A 15,393-nucleotide genomic window follows, 5' to 3' on the forward strand; every position below is an offset into this window, starting at 1 on the left:
CCTGGTTTGCCAAATGACCTGAACAATTAGATGTATACCTAAGCATTCAAACAACCTAGGTAGTTTGTCCGAAACCCATCGCGATACCTTGCGGAGCGCCAAAAGCATGCAACCTCACTTGACCTCGTGCATGGTCATGGACCAAAGATTATATGCAACGTTGATGCCGTTCCATGAGGTCATCCGATCTTTTGACCAACCAGAGTATTGCACTTGCCAGGAACTTCTGCTCACATACAATCTGGTATATGGAGGGCAGGTGCGATTGCTCAACGCATCACCGCCAACCATAATCGCTCTCACTTCTCAATTATTGTCCGTCAGCTGGTTGACTTAGCCGCTGCGAGGCTGCGTAGTTGGAATCATCCTTATCACTATGCCACCGCCTCGCACCTCGGCAAGTCGACATGCCTACCCTTCTGACTACTTCGGGGCCAATGGGGCTGGTCCAGCACAGAGTCCGTCTCCGTCCATGGAACAGATGCTGCGCAGCAGGGAAAACGGACCGCGCAGATGGAACGACATTTTTCTTGGCCGCCTGGCCCGCTTGACCCGGCGTCGACGCCAATTCAGCGGCGACGAGGCGGAACTGGACTACCGTGAGCGTTGGCCAACTGTCACTACACTCGTAGAACACCAGCCCGAGTCCCGCTTGTTTCCAGAAGAGGATGCCGATCAAGACCTGCCTGAGCCGGCGCGAGTGAAGGCACTCCAAGCGCTGGCTACACCTTTGGAGTGGCTAGCAGACAGATTCGTGAGCATGTCGGATCATCTCGACCACAAGATCGACTTGGCCAAAGCCCGGGCAGAGAAGCAGGCCAGTGCTCCATCGAGTCGCAGGTCCTCGATGCGGCCTGGACAGAGCACCCACCCTTATGATACCGGCGTTGGCGAGATGACGGATCACGAAGACGACGGAGAAGGGGACGTGGCTTCAATTCCTAAGCCCCGGCACGCGTGGAAGACAGTCCGAGGGCGGCGCGCAAGTGGTTACCCAGGCAAAGACCGCGCCTCGATACAACAGAGCTCCAACGGAACCAATTCAAGCATGCTCGCTCGTGAAGCCTACCGGCAGGTGGCTCCTACCTGGAGAGACAAGCACGACGCAGCAATGACGACCTCGGAGCCGTTGCGCCCCAATAGCCAGCTACGGTTCAGACACCCTCGAAAGCCTGTTGCACGCTCTGTCAGCGGCCAGGAAGCTGTTGCTCCCGCCTCGGCCATGGCTTTGCAAACACGCAGCCGTCTGTCGAGCGCCAACCGCGGCCTGGGGACGGGCGCGAGCTCGCCGCATTCTGGGAAATCCGGTACGCCGGCCATCCGGGACTTTGCCATGGCCGATGAGGCCCCCAAGGCCGGTGCGATCCGCCAGTGGCTCAACCATTTCAACGTGAAACCGCCGAGTCGCGCCGTTTCGCCTCGGGAGCTCTCTGAGGACGATGAGCAGCGGGACGAACTGCCGCCGCACATTGTACCCGTGTCATCCCGCATCGGACGGCGCAGCAATGAGACAACATCCAGCCGCGGCACCCGGTCAGCCCGCACGCAGCACAGCACGGAGCCCATAGCGACCCCGGAGGGACGGCCGTCCAGAGACTCGTTATTGCCGCCCTTACGTCCGGTGAAAGGGTCCAGCGAAGGAAGACGAAGCCGGAACAGAATGAAAGGGGGGAAGGACAAGCGAAGCCGCCGAAACAGCAAGACGGACTAGTCGGAGGAAGCGGAGCAGGAGATTCCACGGGCAAAGGCAGGAGAGAGGTAGCGAGTATAGCTTATGGAAGCATTACAAATACGCTATAGCCAGGAGCTTAGCCCCGGACAATATGACACACTAGAAGATATCGTTGTACAAAGGCTTGTGAGTCCGCCACCAAGCTCTGCTGTGCCTGGAGAAGAGGCGTCCCGAATTCGTCGAACCCAGACGGTGAATGACAATGACTTGAGACCATCGAAATGCGGTTCAGGTACTGGTCCGACAGGTCGGGAAAGGGCAAGTCCATGGCCGAGTATGGTTGAGTAGGCTTATTCCCGGGCTCACAGCAGATTTGGATGCTGCGGCGTGGAGTGCGGACTGGATGTGGACTGCGTGGGCCGGGGTGCCAAGTCGCCAGCGGCAGCGTTCCATAGCTGCGGATCGGTTCTTGATTAGGCCGGCACCGAGGCCGGATAGCGAACCCCCGCCCGATCGCGCCTCCAAACCGCGGTGGTTAAGGTAAGGCAAGTTACTGTACCTAGGCGTGTCCCAGCCTTAGAATGCCACAGTAGGAGGGGACATGGTGGGCATGGTGGGCATGGATGCCCAGGAGGCGGGATAGGCGGGGGCCAGGTTCCCGAGGGCGAGGGCTTGAGGAGGGGACTCGATGTTGCTGCTGGCGCGGGTGGTGTTGCACTTTGATACAGGGGCTGTGACGCTTATTTGCGCAGAGCTTTCAGTCGCTCCCAGGGACACTGGGCTAGGACTGGCGCATCAAGCTCGGCATCCCGTCACATACACCGGGTGCTGACTGGAACAGGCCGTGCAGGGGACCGACACACACACACTACATCCATGGGCATATCTCTCCTCTCTCTCTCTCACACACACATCATCGAAGAACCTGGAAGGCCATTCCCTAGGCTGAATCCCCCTTTTTCTAATGGCGTACACCCCACCATGTCGTCAACTGGCCGGGATCCAAGAGGATTCCCATCTGGGTAGGGCGGTTCCCCGTACGTACAAAGTGGTGTCGATTGCATTGCCAAGCTCCACCGAGGTGAGGCAATCTGCAATGTAAATACCGCCGGCTGTCCCCCCTCCTCTCCCAGGACTCTGGCCGCCATTGAAACCTTTTGGAATTTTTATCGGCTGCAAGACGAACCCAATCTCAACAACACCAAAGTACTCGTCCATCTGCCTCTATTCTGTATAGCATCCCCCCTATATACCAAGATGTCTCTCGCCAAGGCCCCCGCCGCATGCTGCACTGTTGGCAGCTTGCACGAGTGAGTGTTCCCCACCTCCCTCCTATACCCAGGCACCTCCCATCCATCCAGTACCATGGACGGACCTACCCCGCCATCTGCGGTGCGGTGCGGTGCGGTGCGGTGCAATGCATGCGCCAGACGTGGGAAGCATACACGCAGGAGCTGTACAGGATGTACTCCGCAGAAAGAGAAAAAACATCTGAGATGAGGGCCGCTGGTATCGCAGACATGACGAAAAACTCGGAAGCTCTGGGCTACCTCACGAGGACCCGGGACATGAGTTGTCGCGATCAATTTGTCAGCGTCGTGGCATGTGCAGGACCCCTGTTGGGCGACAGAGCTGTGCCGGGCTTCTGACGTCGTCGTCTCCGCCGCCCTGTTCTGCCCCTCACCACCGTACCCGAGCCCGTCTTCAGCGTGATACTCATACTCCGGAACTTCATCACCGCCGAGTCCCGGGGGCTTTTTTTCCTGGGGAAAACACAGCCCGTCTTGGGTGCAACCATGACTAACCACGATCACGCAGAGGTACCCCCACCGGCCAGGAGCTCAAGGTCGGCAAGTACGATGCCTACCTGGCCACGCCCCCGGAGGGCAAGGCCAAGAAGGACGCCGGCGTTCTGTTCGTCCCCGACATCATCAGCATCTGGCAGAACAGCAAGCTGCTGGCCGACCAGTACGCTGCCAACGGCTACGTCACCCTGATCATTGACGTCTTCAACGGCGACGCCCTGTCGCTCAACCGCCCCGCCGACTTTGACTTCATGGGCTGGCTCACCAAGGGCAGCACCGGCGACAACCCCCACACCAAGGAGTACGTCGACCCCATCGTCAAGGAGGGCATCAAGTACCTCAAGGAGCAGAAGGGCGTCAAGAAGCTGGGTGCCGTCGGCTACTGCTTCGGTGCCAAGGTATGTCCTATCATCTCTTTTCCTCTCCCTGTTACGTATGTAGGATATCATATGATGCACATGTACATGCACATGCACATGCACTGCTCGTGAACTTCGTGCTAGATTCAGCCGCTGATAGTCCCGTCTCTGCAGTACGTCGCACGCCACTACCCCGACATCAGCGTCGGCTTCTTCGCACACCCCTCGTTCGTTGACGAGGAGGAGCTTGCCGGCTTCAAGGGCCCGCTGTCCATCGCTGCCGCCGAGACCGACGAGATCTTCCCAGCCGAGAACCGCCACAAGGCCGAGGTCATCCTCGCCAAGGGCGGCCTGCCCTACCAGATCAACCTGTACAGCCAGGTCGAGCACGGCTTCAGCGTCCGCTGCGACATCAGCAAGAAGATCCAGAAGTACGCCAAGGAGCAGGCCTTCATCCAGGCTGTCACCTGGTTCGACACCTGGTTGATCGACGAGTGACTCGCAGAGATTGGGCAAAAGGGGAAGCTTTGAGCAGTGGAAACGCTCTCGAGACCCGCCAGAGGTGGTATATATGCTTCCGAGGGTAGACTGGAAGGAAAGCTTCCCCCTTAATGTGACACGATAAGAATTAGTCAATAAATGAGACCAAAATCAAACATGAATATTATTTTGTACGGATCAAAAATGCATGTCTTAACGTCAACTTGGAGTGGTTAAGAAGCCGAACAAGGAGTAGGGGTGTCTCTGATCGATGTATTCTCATGACTTCACTCTTGATGTGCATGTCACTCTGCTGCTGCACGTACATCTGCGTCTAATCCATTGCGATATCCCCATCCCCCTTTGCAGCGCCCTCATCCAACAGTCCCTTCTCCCTCTCGGCAAGTAGTTGGCTGTGGATTCCCTTCTTTCCCACGTGCATGGCCTTCTCGAGCTCGCGCTCCTCCTCGCGCAGCGCCGCCCGCCCGTGTTCGAGCTGCCGCTGCTGGCGCCTCTTCTCCTCGGCCACGATCCTCTCGCGCTCCTGCATGGCCTTCTCCCGCTTGCGCCGCTCGTCCCGGGCCCTGCGCGCCGCCTCGTCCTCCTCGGCCTCGGCCTGGTCCGGCGGCGGCGGCAGCGTCGCGATGTACGCCGCGATCAGCGGGTCGCGCGTCGCGGCGTCCAGCGACGTGTACCGCACGTCGGTGAGGACCTGGGCCGGCAGGTCCTCCAGCAGCGTCTTGGCGTTGAGTTCGCGGCCGGGCACGGCCCGGAGCAGCGCCGCCACGTCCTTCTTGAGCGTGTCCAGGGGTAGCTTGAGGCGGGCGACGTGCTCACGGTAGGCCTTCTCGCGGTCGCGATCCGCCAGCGCCGAGTCGCGCATCGGCGGCTCCTTGCGGTACTTGCGCTTGAACTCGGGCCAATACAGCCGCGGGTTGGCCTTGGCCTCTAGGAAGGCCATATATGGGATGCGTGGGTCCTTCTTCTCCTCGCGCGCCCGCCGCTCCTTGACCACCTGGATCTGCGCCCGCGACCACTCCTCCCAGACCTCGCGCCGAGCCTTCATATTCGGCAGCACCGTGTAACGCGGGTCGTCGACCAGCTTGCCGTCCTCGACCAGCTTGTCCCACGGCGAGAAGGGGTTGATGCCCATGTCGGTCAGGAGGTCCTTGAACAGCTCGCGCGCGTCCTCGTTGGACAGCGGTTCGCCCTCGGCGCCCTCGGGCCACGCTTCCGGGTTTCCGTCGTCGTACTCGCCCGGCTCAAGCCCATAGTCGGCGCCCATGGCCTGCAGCTGAAAGGCGATGTCGTCCTCGTTGAACTCGACGGGCATCTCGCGATCGTCCTCGTTGGGCTCTTCGGTGCGCTGGCGTTTGGAAGGGTGCTCCCCGTCGCCATCATCTTCTGCACCTTCAGCACCCGACGCCTCGTCGTCGGTCACTTCGACTTCCTCGTAGTCTGATCCCAGCTCCTCCTGCGCAGCCTCGTCCTCGTGCGCCGATTCTGGACGCTCCGTAACAATTTCTTTTGTGGAATTATCTCCCGGCCCGGCCAGTTCTCCATCCTGGGCCTCGTCTCCCTGCGCAGCAATCTTACCCTCGGCCTTCTCCTTGGCGCCGCGGATATCCAGCTCGATGACACCCTGCATTATTTTTTCGGGTATGCGCCAGTAGCTGGCGCGCTTCTCGGGATTGTATGCGAACCGTCGGCCGTACTTGGTGTACACCAGGACCCAGGGCTCGCAGCCGGGTATGGCGACCTTGGACCGCGGCTTGTCGTGCGGCTGCGGCCGCGGCCTGTCGCCATGTCCCCGTGCGCCATGAGGTTGCTGGTGTTGCTGTTGTCGCTGCGCTTGCGGGTTGTACTGCGCCAGGAAGGCGTTGGCCGCCGCAGGATTGGCGAGGGAGCCTACTCCCGCATATTGGCGATAGCTGGCACGCGGATCTTGTGGGCCCGAGGCAGGAGGCGTGGGCGCAGCCGGGAGAGGAATATCGGCACCAGGGCGCTTGTAGGTCGATTCTTGCGTCGTTGTGTTGTAGTAGTAGGTGTGGCCCGTCGGCGCCTTGTGCTCGGTCCAGCCCGGCGGCAAGGGCGGCGGGGCGTTGTGGGAAGGCTGGTACGTCGATCTCAGCATCTTGCAGCGAGGCCGAAGCTGTGATGTTGGGGTTTCGCAAGGTGGGAGAGCGAGTCTGGTCGGTTGGCCTTGTTTTTTTCGTGGTTGCAGGCTTCCTAAGCTTCACGCAGTTCAAGCATGGGCGCGGAATTGGGCCGCTGATCTTCCGCCTTCGTTGTCCAGACCCATGGTCATTCCCTATCTCCATACATATCAACTTTCCATACAAGATTTCAACTTGTTGTATGCCATAACACTAGGATCGCTGATTAATTGAACGGAGGGAACAACAACAGATGGATTCTATATTTCAGTTTATCAATCATGATCGAGTAGCCTTGATTCTCGTCTTATTAATTGCATGTATTCGCGAATAGTTTGGCTAGTCTGGTGCATCCTCAAACGCTAGACTGTTGGCGAGGTACGAGAGCCTGCCTTATTTTGAGGTAGCTTTTCGAAGCTTCTCGCTACGCCTCACTCTTTGATGGGTTGAGTCACTAGGATAGGCTGCAGATCTCTGGCTCTCGTCTTCAACAGTTTCCACGTCAGTGGCATCACTGTCTATCACATCCTGGGAACCAAGTTGGCTGTCTTGCTGCGATGGTGAGTCTGTGCCCTGTACGGTGGGTTGTGAGTGTCAAAATAAGCAGATAGGACGAGACTGATTCTCTGCCTGAGTATCTACACTGGAAACAAAGCTCTATGCTCCGGCAACGACGTAGCCATTTCGTCTCCATTTAGTCTTTTGCCTTTTGCGATATGAGGAGTGCATTGATCGAGGATATGTGGCCTTTGGCTTTTCAATGTCCTTTTCTGGCTCGTTGCCAACTGTTGCGGAGACTATGACTGATTTGCACGCCTTCAGTTCCTCATTGCGCAACGGCTCATAATCCCATTGTCCTTCTTACAATTGACGGCCAAGATGTAGATGAACCAAAGAGCAAGATTGACGGTGAATTCTTGGAACTCTTTTGGATTGCCTTTGTTGTGGTTCTCTCATGGCATCGAGATGTATTCCATCGAGCCATCCCCAATCAAACCCTTCTGGATGCTCTCTCCGCGCGCGCCTGATCGCGAGAAAAGTTGGCCAAATCATTTGAAGAGGTTCATTGTGGACGTCCGAGATCAACAGCATAATCTCAAGCTGGCTTCTGGGTCTTACCCGGAAGAGCGACGCTTCGTTACTTGTCAGAATACACCCGTATTAACACGCATATTCTACACAGTAGGTGTTAATTTGTCGAATATCCATGGCTTTTTCACGACGTTTGGCCCGGTCTATACATTTGCCGTTGGCGGAAAGGGATTCACCACTAAAGAAATTCTTACTGTTCCACTTCCGTGCTACTTTATAGTCCTTTGAGAAGTCTCTTTCGGAGCCTGAGCGTTATCGCATACTTTACAGCTCATTACCGCGCTAGCATAGGGATTTCTCCTTTTCCCTTCAATAGTCGTCTTGCGCTGCCGCCAAATGGAAGGACGCGGGACGTCGCTCACTTCGTAAAGAGCTTGATTGACCATTGTACGGTTCCATCTGTTCAATATCGATTTCGTGATTTCTTCCTCACTGACGACATGGTCGATCGCTGATATGAATGAGAACGCGTGCAATGATCGTTCTTTTTCGTGGGTCTGTCGCTCAAGTTGGCCGCCGGATCTCCGCTCGAAGGACTCGAAGTTGAACTCTGTCCCGGGCTTTATTTGCGCTGGCGCATGATAAACCAGCGTCCGCGTATTCAGTATACTCGTGAGACCCTCTTCCTCTATTTGGGGGTTTTCGGCCGCGAGCAGCTGAAATATTGTATTCGGTCCGGTCATGGATCGATGATACGAGGGCACAGTGCAGGTTCTATCATCGCAATTCTATGCGCTGAATGAAAAAGAACTTGGTTCTTGCCTTTCTACTCTAGCGGCGAGGCTCTCAACTCACCCTTCATCACAGCTATTCCCACACCCAATGTTCTGTCATTGCAAGCCTTTGAGGCCTGACATACCAATCTAAGTGGTACGCACCACCCATAGGCACGGTCGACCTGTCACGCGGCTTGGTTGTTCAGCGGCTCGTTATGAGATGCAATGGAACTTTGTCTCTGCAGCCGCGATCGGGCTTATTTATAACCCACCTCCGCTTATGCAGTTCGGCCCAGCGGAGGTCGTCTCCTCGCCGGATGTGAAAGCGGTGTGACACTGGCGACAAAAGATAAGAATCAGCAGAGACGACGTATTTCAGGATTTGGGCACCACAACTCAAATTCTAACGACAATTTTCCGCCCAGAGTTACGGGGGTGATGCCTAAAGCAAAGCATTGCCTCGCGTGCACGACGCCTTCCAAGTATTCCGGGTCACTTACCTCCGCCAACTTGTGAAGGGCCGAGACTGCATGCGTTCTATCCTTTAAATCCGAAGACAGAATAGATCGATAGATGAGATGCTGGCAGTGAAGATAGGCCAGAGACGGAAAGATATATCTTCAAAGTTAAAATTGAGTCTCGATTCTATGCATTGAAAGCTGTGAGTGACTCCTCTCAAGTGGTTGAGGAGCGTTCCTTGAAAAGTCATATGGTAACACGAAACTTCTTGTTTAATTTCTTTGACCCATCCTCAACTCGCTTCAATTGGGCCCTCTTTTAGGCGATACATATCCTCTGACGACAGTTGCGTATTTTACGGATCCATTTTACGCCGGGTGTCGAGCGTACAGTCGCATACATGAGTTCCTGGACAAGTAAAAAAGAAGAAGACAGGTCGCGGTTCCAAGGCATAAATTCGTCTTGAAGACAAGGATCGAAAGATACTAGAAAAAAGAGCTTGCAATCTCGGTGCCATCAGTGATAACAGTGAGCCTTCAGTAGGACCTGTTCTAGCTATTGTCAAGGACCTGGTTTCGTATGGTGGCTCAGGACTGAACACAAACGTGGCGCTCACTCTGCGGCGCATCAGATCATTGAACAAGCAAAGGATATACAACAAGGATATACGGATCGAAAATTTCAAAGACGGGCAGTTTATCAATTACGGGTCGTCTTGGACAAAGCCACTCTACCTGCTGGACTCATTTCCTCAGCGGGAATTACGGGAGACCAGACTTGAATATTTGATCATTTTTGATGAGATATCACCAAAGAAAGCATTCAGACCCAGCTGAAGGCAACAACCGGCATACATTGCCTCAAGTAGTTACGATCGTGGAGGAATTAACGCGACACTCATATCAGTGAGGCTTGCGAGCACTTTTCGCAAATCGAGATGAACGCACCGAAAGGCGGAGTCGATTTCGCACGAATCGAGAAGCCGACGAATGTCACGCTCGAGGATTATGCTGCGTCCAAGGCGGGGAAATGGTTTCTCGCAGTAGAGGGGGCGAAGAGATGGGGAAGGGATGGAATTGTGAGCGTGTACCAAAACCCCGGGAACCTGTACACTGGCATCTACGCCAATGAACATTGGCTGTTCGTAGCGTTCCTAAAGACTTTTGTCTTGTATGAAGCCAGTATGGGGCTTATACGATGTCATTTTCGGGGCTTTCCCCTGAGGTGAATGAGGACAGCAACGGAGCACATATCAGACCGTGAGGAGGCATTAAACCCGTCGGGCGACCGGATGTACTGCAAGCTGCCTCGGAGGGCAAAGCAACGGCATTCTGGGAGTGGTATGAGAGGGCCTGGAGTCAGCATGTTTGAGGTACTTGATCGTGAACGGGACGTTAACGTAGCAATGGAGACGTCACTTGTAGGCTATAGCTTCAGGATGTAGCGAAGCCCTCCTTACTAGATTATGATTATCTGCCTCTGTGACATGCTGTTATTAATATAAAGTCTAATACGTAGGTACCTAGGGTAGGTAGGTAGCGGATCGGATAATTGGCACTTGCTCAACCCCAATTCAAGCATAGTCACCGCCTACAATATGGGTGGCACTGTGCTGTATTCTCAGAAGGATCGCCTGGGGCAGATCTGTCCGAGTTCTGGCGGTCTTACCAGCCTTGGGTTCGTGCCTCTCGTCACAACTCTACCCGCCACGAAAGATATACCCCACCGGGCCATGACTATCTTAGCTTTCGAGGAATGCCGGCCCGCCACAGCTGACAGAAGTCGATAAGATAAGACCGGCCTCGTGGATCTTGCGCAGTAACTTACAAAGTCTAACATTTCACAATGCATCTCATGGAATAGCAGCATAAGAATGGCCGGTCCCTTAAATGCTCAAGTTGCCTCATCGCCGGTGAGCGAATTGCGCGATGCTTCCGGGGACAGCAACCCGCCGGATAGCAACCGCAAGATTACAGCCTGTGTCGCGTGCCGGAAGCAGAAGATCAAATGTCACATGCCTGGCTCTCGCCCCCCATGTAGCAGATGCAACAAGCGAGGTCTCTCTTGCACGGTCAATCGCAGCCTGCAAATGTTGTTGGAGAGTGACACAGTGTAAGTGCACTTAAACGCGATGTCAACCTAGGACTGGCGTATTGACCGGTGTCGCGGTGCCGTATAGGTGGAAGGACTCGGTGGAAAAGAAGATCCAGGGGCTGCAGGATGCAATTGACAAGCTCACGTCCCAAGCTTTTCCTCAGGAAAAAGAGCAACATCCAGACTGTCAAGGTTCTCCGGAGCTACAGATGAACAGAGACTGCCGTACTCGGCCTGCGCAGTTGTCATCGGATATTCTAGCGCAGAATCCCACTCACTGGAATGTTGTCCTGGATCCACAAGCCGACCCTGGAACGGTCCCAGGTTCCTACATTGCGCAGATCAACACCACTGACGAGGAGCCGCGTGCCCATCATCGAGGAGACTTGGTCTCGAAAGGTATTATAGCTCTCGACAGGGCGAAACTGTATTTTGAGAACTATCAGCAAAGACTGGACCACTTTGTTTATCGTGTCCTAGGCGACCACTGTCTTGTGACTTTCGAGGGCACGCGAGGAGCATCCCCTATGTTGCTCGCTGCTACTTGCACAGTAGGTGCTCTGCACTCCTCGAGCCGAATTCAGGACTTCAACGCTTGTCGAGCCGAGTTCGTCTCCCTCTGCGAGAGACAAAGCATGGTTTCCACCAGCAACATTGAAGATGTTCAAGCTCTCTGCATCGGAGCCTTCTGGCTTACCGATGTATCCTGGTCACTCGTCGCCGCAGCAGTACGTGCTGCCACGGATCTCCAACTTCACAAGAGCTTTTTCAAGGCAATACGAGGTGATCAACAGCATTACCTGAGGGCCCGTCTATATTACCATGTGTATGCCTGTGATCACCATGCATCAATTGCCTTCGGAAAGCCGCCGTTGACGAGAGACTGCGAAGCTGTCCGCCGAGCAAGGGATTTCCTGGGCTGCAAGCAGGCCACAGAGGATGATGCGCGACTTGTGAGTCAGGTTTGCCGCTGGAGCTTGCTTTCTAGTGTTTTCAATACGTTCGGTGTTGATGTCGACCGGCCACTCATAAACACCGAGATAGCCGAGCTTAGGAAGTTCGGCATTGCCTTGGACAGCCTCCGAGCGGAATGGGTTGATAGATTCGCGCACAATGCACACGTGGGCAACTATCCCAGCAAGGGAGTCAGCCTGCAGTATTACTTTGCCAGACTTTATCTCTGCTCTCACGCTTTCCGTGGAGCAGGGTCGGGGAGTGCACGGTCGAACCCGGACCACCTGGATATCGAGCGAGACGAAATAGCCAACATGGCAGTGCTGTCAGCGATATCAATTCTTCGTTGTGTCGTGTCGGATTCGGAAATTGCATCGTTTCTGAACGGGCTACCGACATATTTCGATGTCATGATTACCTTTGCGGTCGTATTTCTACTCAAAGTGTCCGCCAAACCATCTAGCCACATCCCGCTCGACAGCCATGGTCTTAGGGATTTGATCCACAAGACTGTCACGACATTGATACGCGTCACATCCACCATGAACCCGCGTCATGTACTTGTCAGCATCTCAAAAGGCCTTAGTAACTTGTGGCAACAATCTTATGCCGGCGGAGAAGATGCCTCCACCAACATCACCTCTTCCGCGGAGAGGGAACACCCAACGGAGCCATGGAATGGCGATGTTGCGTTTGATCCCTACTTCCTGAGCGCATTCGATTTCCAGGCAATCTACACAATGGATGCTGGTCTGGATTTGTCAATGGATAATATTGAAGGGCTCTGAACATGGCAGGGTATCCATGATGAACCCAAAGTTCTAACACCACCAGTCATCCTTCGACCTAACTCAGCGACAACTACTGGCTCTCCATGCGACAACCTATCACGGTATGCTACCTCGAAATTACCCTCCATATCTAATGGTAGCTGAACAGCATCCACTTACGATAATGCTAGTGAATTAGCCGAGCTACGCGACTTCTCGTGCTGTTGATGCGAACTGCCGCAGCATCCGTCGTCCTCACTTTCTGCATCCCATATATCTCTGCGTCTGTAGGTTCCATACCTCCCGGCGCAATCAACACAGCTCGCGTCGTAGAATTCCACTGCGTACTCTACTAGTTGATCATTCAGCTTTGCCAAGCGAATCACATGAGCTCAGACGTCCTCGCTTCCTGAAGATCAGCTTCCCTTGTGGCTTCCAGGCCGCCGCCTGCTTATGGACCCCCAGCCGCCTTTACCGTACGTCCAGCGGCTGACTACCCTCCGATCTGGCATGCGGCCATCATTCATTCAATTTGAACTTAACCACGCTTGCATACCTAACTTAATAGCGCTACCTTGACAAGTCTACAGTTCAGGCGCGCCTCCGGAGCCTCGTACTCGGGATCGCCCACAACGCCGGTGCTAAAGCAAACCTCAACAGACAAACCTGGGGTATAGCTTGAGAGATTCCGATCCCCAGACGCCAAGCGGATAGGTAGCGTATTCTCCAAAGTCAATTAGCATTACTGGAGACTCAGCCACACGGTCCCCTGCGTCAGTTAGGAATGGCCACCCAAATCGCAACGTATTACTTCGTAGACTCACTGAATACAATTGATATAGAAACTTGAAGCACTGTCTCTTAAAGTCATGTCTCACCCTTCAGCAGACCAACATGCAGCATAAAATGGCTGCTCCGATCCGTCTCACGGTCGGCTGTGTTGTGGCCATGCTCGCTGTGGCCGCCTGCGCCGCCTCCCCATCTTTGTTTCGCCATCTGGTGCCTCTCCCGTCGAACGATCCGCTGCGACCACAATATCCCCACTTTCTCCCTGACGGCACTGTCGTCTTCTCTGCTGCCCCAGCGTCCGGTGGCGGCTCGGAAGTCTATCGAGTCAACAAGGATGGCTCCGGCGTCACATGCCTAAGCTGGGGCGTATCGCCAAGCGCGACTGCCAACCTCAGCAAGCCGTTCGCCTTTACTGACGGCTCGAGGCGTTTTCTTGTGCGAGTTGGAAGTCAGTCCACAGACCAGGGCGGCGGCAGTACGGTTTTGGAGGTTAACTCCACCGATCCAGAGCAGTCCGCCCTGGTGACTATTACTGTCCCAGGGATCTCCAGGTTTCAGGTCTTACTGAACAGCGGGAGATGCGCATCGCGCTTGGCGGCCAACATGCCGGGTTTACCCAGGTCGTACTTGGCTCAAACAATATTGCCCAATACATCTCTATCATCGGCGGACTGCATCGCGCCACCAACGCTACTGGGCAACCCGAATACCTCTTTGAAGATGCACGTGTCATAGCCAGTGATGCTGAAATGAAACGGTTTACCGCCGATGGGGAAAGGGCAATTGTTGCCTCATTCAACGGCGTATTTGACCAAGGAAATGCGGATGGATTGGTTGTCGTTGTCGACCTAGGCACCGGAAATGCGACTCGACTTACGGCCAACCCCGACTACGACGAGGATATATGTGACTCACCCAACGGTCAATGGCTGGTAATAGGAAGCTCACGCACATTGCACTAAACCACTGCCATGTCCCAGATCAGGCGCCCAAGCTACGTGCCGGGGTTCGTCGTTGGCCCAGTGTTCTCGATGAAAAAGGGCACGACTAACCAGCCATGGGTGAACTCGCGTGCGGACGAGATCGGCGGCAAGGACGGGTTTCCATTATGGGTGGCGGGCGACGGTTGGACCTCTTTGCCAGTAGCCAACTGGACCATGATGGATCGGCCGTTACCCTTTGGGAGAGCGACTCAGGACTAGATAACCCTAACAACACTCGCATAATTGTGGCGCATCTGGGCGACAGTGGGAACGTTAGGCCACGACCCAATGATATAACGAGTCCAAAGCTGACATGGGCATCTTTCTTGGATGACTATACGCCGCCCGGGCTGGGTGAGATCCTCCCAGCGCCCGGCATGTACCCGGGCCATGTCTCTGGTAGTGCAACTGTCGAGGGGACTAACGGCTCAAAACCTGAACGGTGCAACGCATTGTAACATACTCCAAGTTCTAACACATCCCAGGCCAGACCATCGACGGCACAGAGTCCACTGTTTATACCAGCTCACTGAACAGCATCGTCTATTCCGGGTTATTAACCGTAAGAGACACGGCTGGGGTGAGCATCGGTTCGCTTGCTGCTAATAACGTTTCAATTATTAACCAGACTACCATGACCGGAACGATTGTGTCAACTCTTAATGGCGAAACCATTTCGATGAGTGCTCGTAACGGAACACTTACAATCAGGTCGTCGCCTATTACCCCAGCTGAACCTTACTAGTTTAACTATAAGTGCTAGTCGCAACTTCGGCCTTGGCACGTAGGCCAGTAAGCCAATCAAAGGTATCACTCCTGTATCACCGTGAGCCAACAGTGAGCATGCAGTGTCACGAGTAAGGGCCTGCACAAGGCTGTCAGCTAAATCCTTCGACCAAAATTTTGGGTATAGCATAGTTCTTAAGGGGCTGACAGTAGCCTATTTCGGTGGACTTTAGCCACGCCGCAACGATTCCAAGGCAGGTTCAACAATCGGTATCCACAGGGGGAAAGCTTTACACTGTATGGGTGTCATATACACGGTAGGTCAGGGGCAATTAGAG

The 15,393-nt window shown here is 54.8% G+C and overlaps 5 protein-coding genes across 5 annotated transcripts; 4 read left to right on the forward strand and 1 right to left on the reverse strand.

Moving 5' to 3' along the window:
- Nucleotides 1-376: 376 nt before the first annotated feature.
- On the forward strand, nt 377-1,711 carry JN550_007131 (uncharacterized protein; the record flags this gene model as incomplete). Its single annotated transcript, XM_049318947.1, has 1 exon — nt 377-1,711. One exon carries the CDS (start codon nt 377-379, stop codon nt 1,709-1,711), a length of 1,335 nt encoding a protein of 444 aa, XP_049171026.1.
- Nucleotides 1,712-2,929: 1,218 nt separating this feature from the next.
- Nucleotides 2,930-4,334, forward strand: JN550_007132 (uncharacterized protein; the record flags this gene model as incomplete). The annotated part of the gene is made up of 3 exons (XM_049318948.1): nt 2,930-2,982; nt 3,491-3,875; nt 3,981-4,334. The coding sequence occupies 3 exons, from the start codon at nt 2,930-2,932 to the stop codon at nt 4,332-4,334; spliced, it is 792 nt and encodes a 263-aa protein (XP_049171027.1).
- Nucleotides 4,335-4,650: 316 nt separating this feature from the next.
- On the reverse strand, nt 4,651-6,450 carry JN550_007133 (uncharacterized protein; the record flags this gene model as incomplete). The annotated part of the gene is made up of 1 exon (XM_049318950.1): nt 4,651-6,450. The coding sequence occupies one exon, from the start codon at nt 6,448-6,450 to the stop codon at nt 4,651-4,653; it is 1,800 nt and encodes a 599-aa protein (XP_049171028.1).
- A 4,162-nt stretch (nt 6,451-10,612) lies between these two features.
- On the forward strand, nt 10,613-12,575 carry JN550_007134 (uncharacterized protein; the record flags this gene model as incomplete). The annotated part of the gene is made up of 2 exons (XM_049318951.1): nt 10,613-10,851; nt 10,919-12,575. 2 exons carry the CDS (start codon nt 10,613-10,615, stop codon nt 12,573-12,575), a joined length of 1,896 nt encoding a protein of 631 aa, XP_049171029.1.
- An 876-nt stretch (nt 12,576-13,451) lies between these two features.
- On the forward strand, nt 13,452-14,548 carry JN550_007135 (uncharacterized protein; the record flags this gene model as incomplete). The annotated part of the gene is made up of 3 exons (XM_049318952.1): nt 13,452-13,835; nt 13,898-14,278; nt 14,327-14,548. The coding sequence occupies 3 exons, from the start codon at nt 13,452-13,454 to the stop codon at nt 14,546-14,548; spliced, it is 987 nt and encodes a 328-aa protein (XP_049171030.1).
- Nucleotides 14,549-15,393: the final 845 nt, after the last annotated feature.

Source organism: Neoarthrinium moseri (assembly GCF_022829205.1).
Source record: "Neoarthrinium moseri strain CBS 164.80 chromosome Unknown scaffold26_Wmoseri_CBS_16480, whole genome shotgun sequence".
Classification (NCBI taxonomy): domain Eukaryota; kingdom Fungi; phylum Ascomycota; class Sordariomycetes; order Amphisphaeriales; family Apiosporaceae; genus Neoarthrinium; species Neoarthrinium moseri.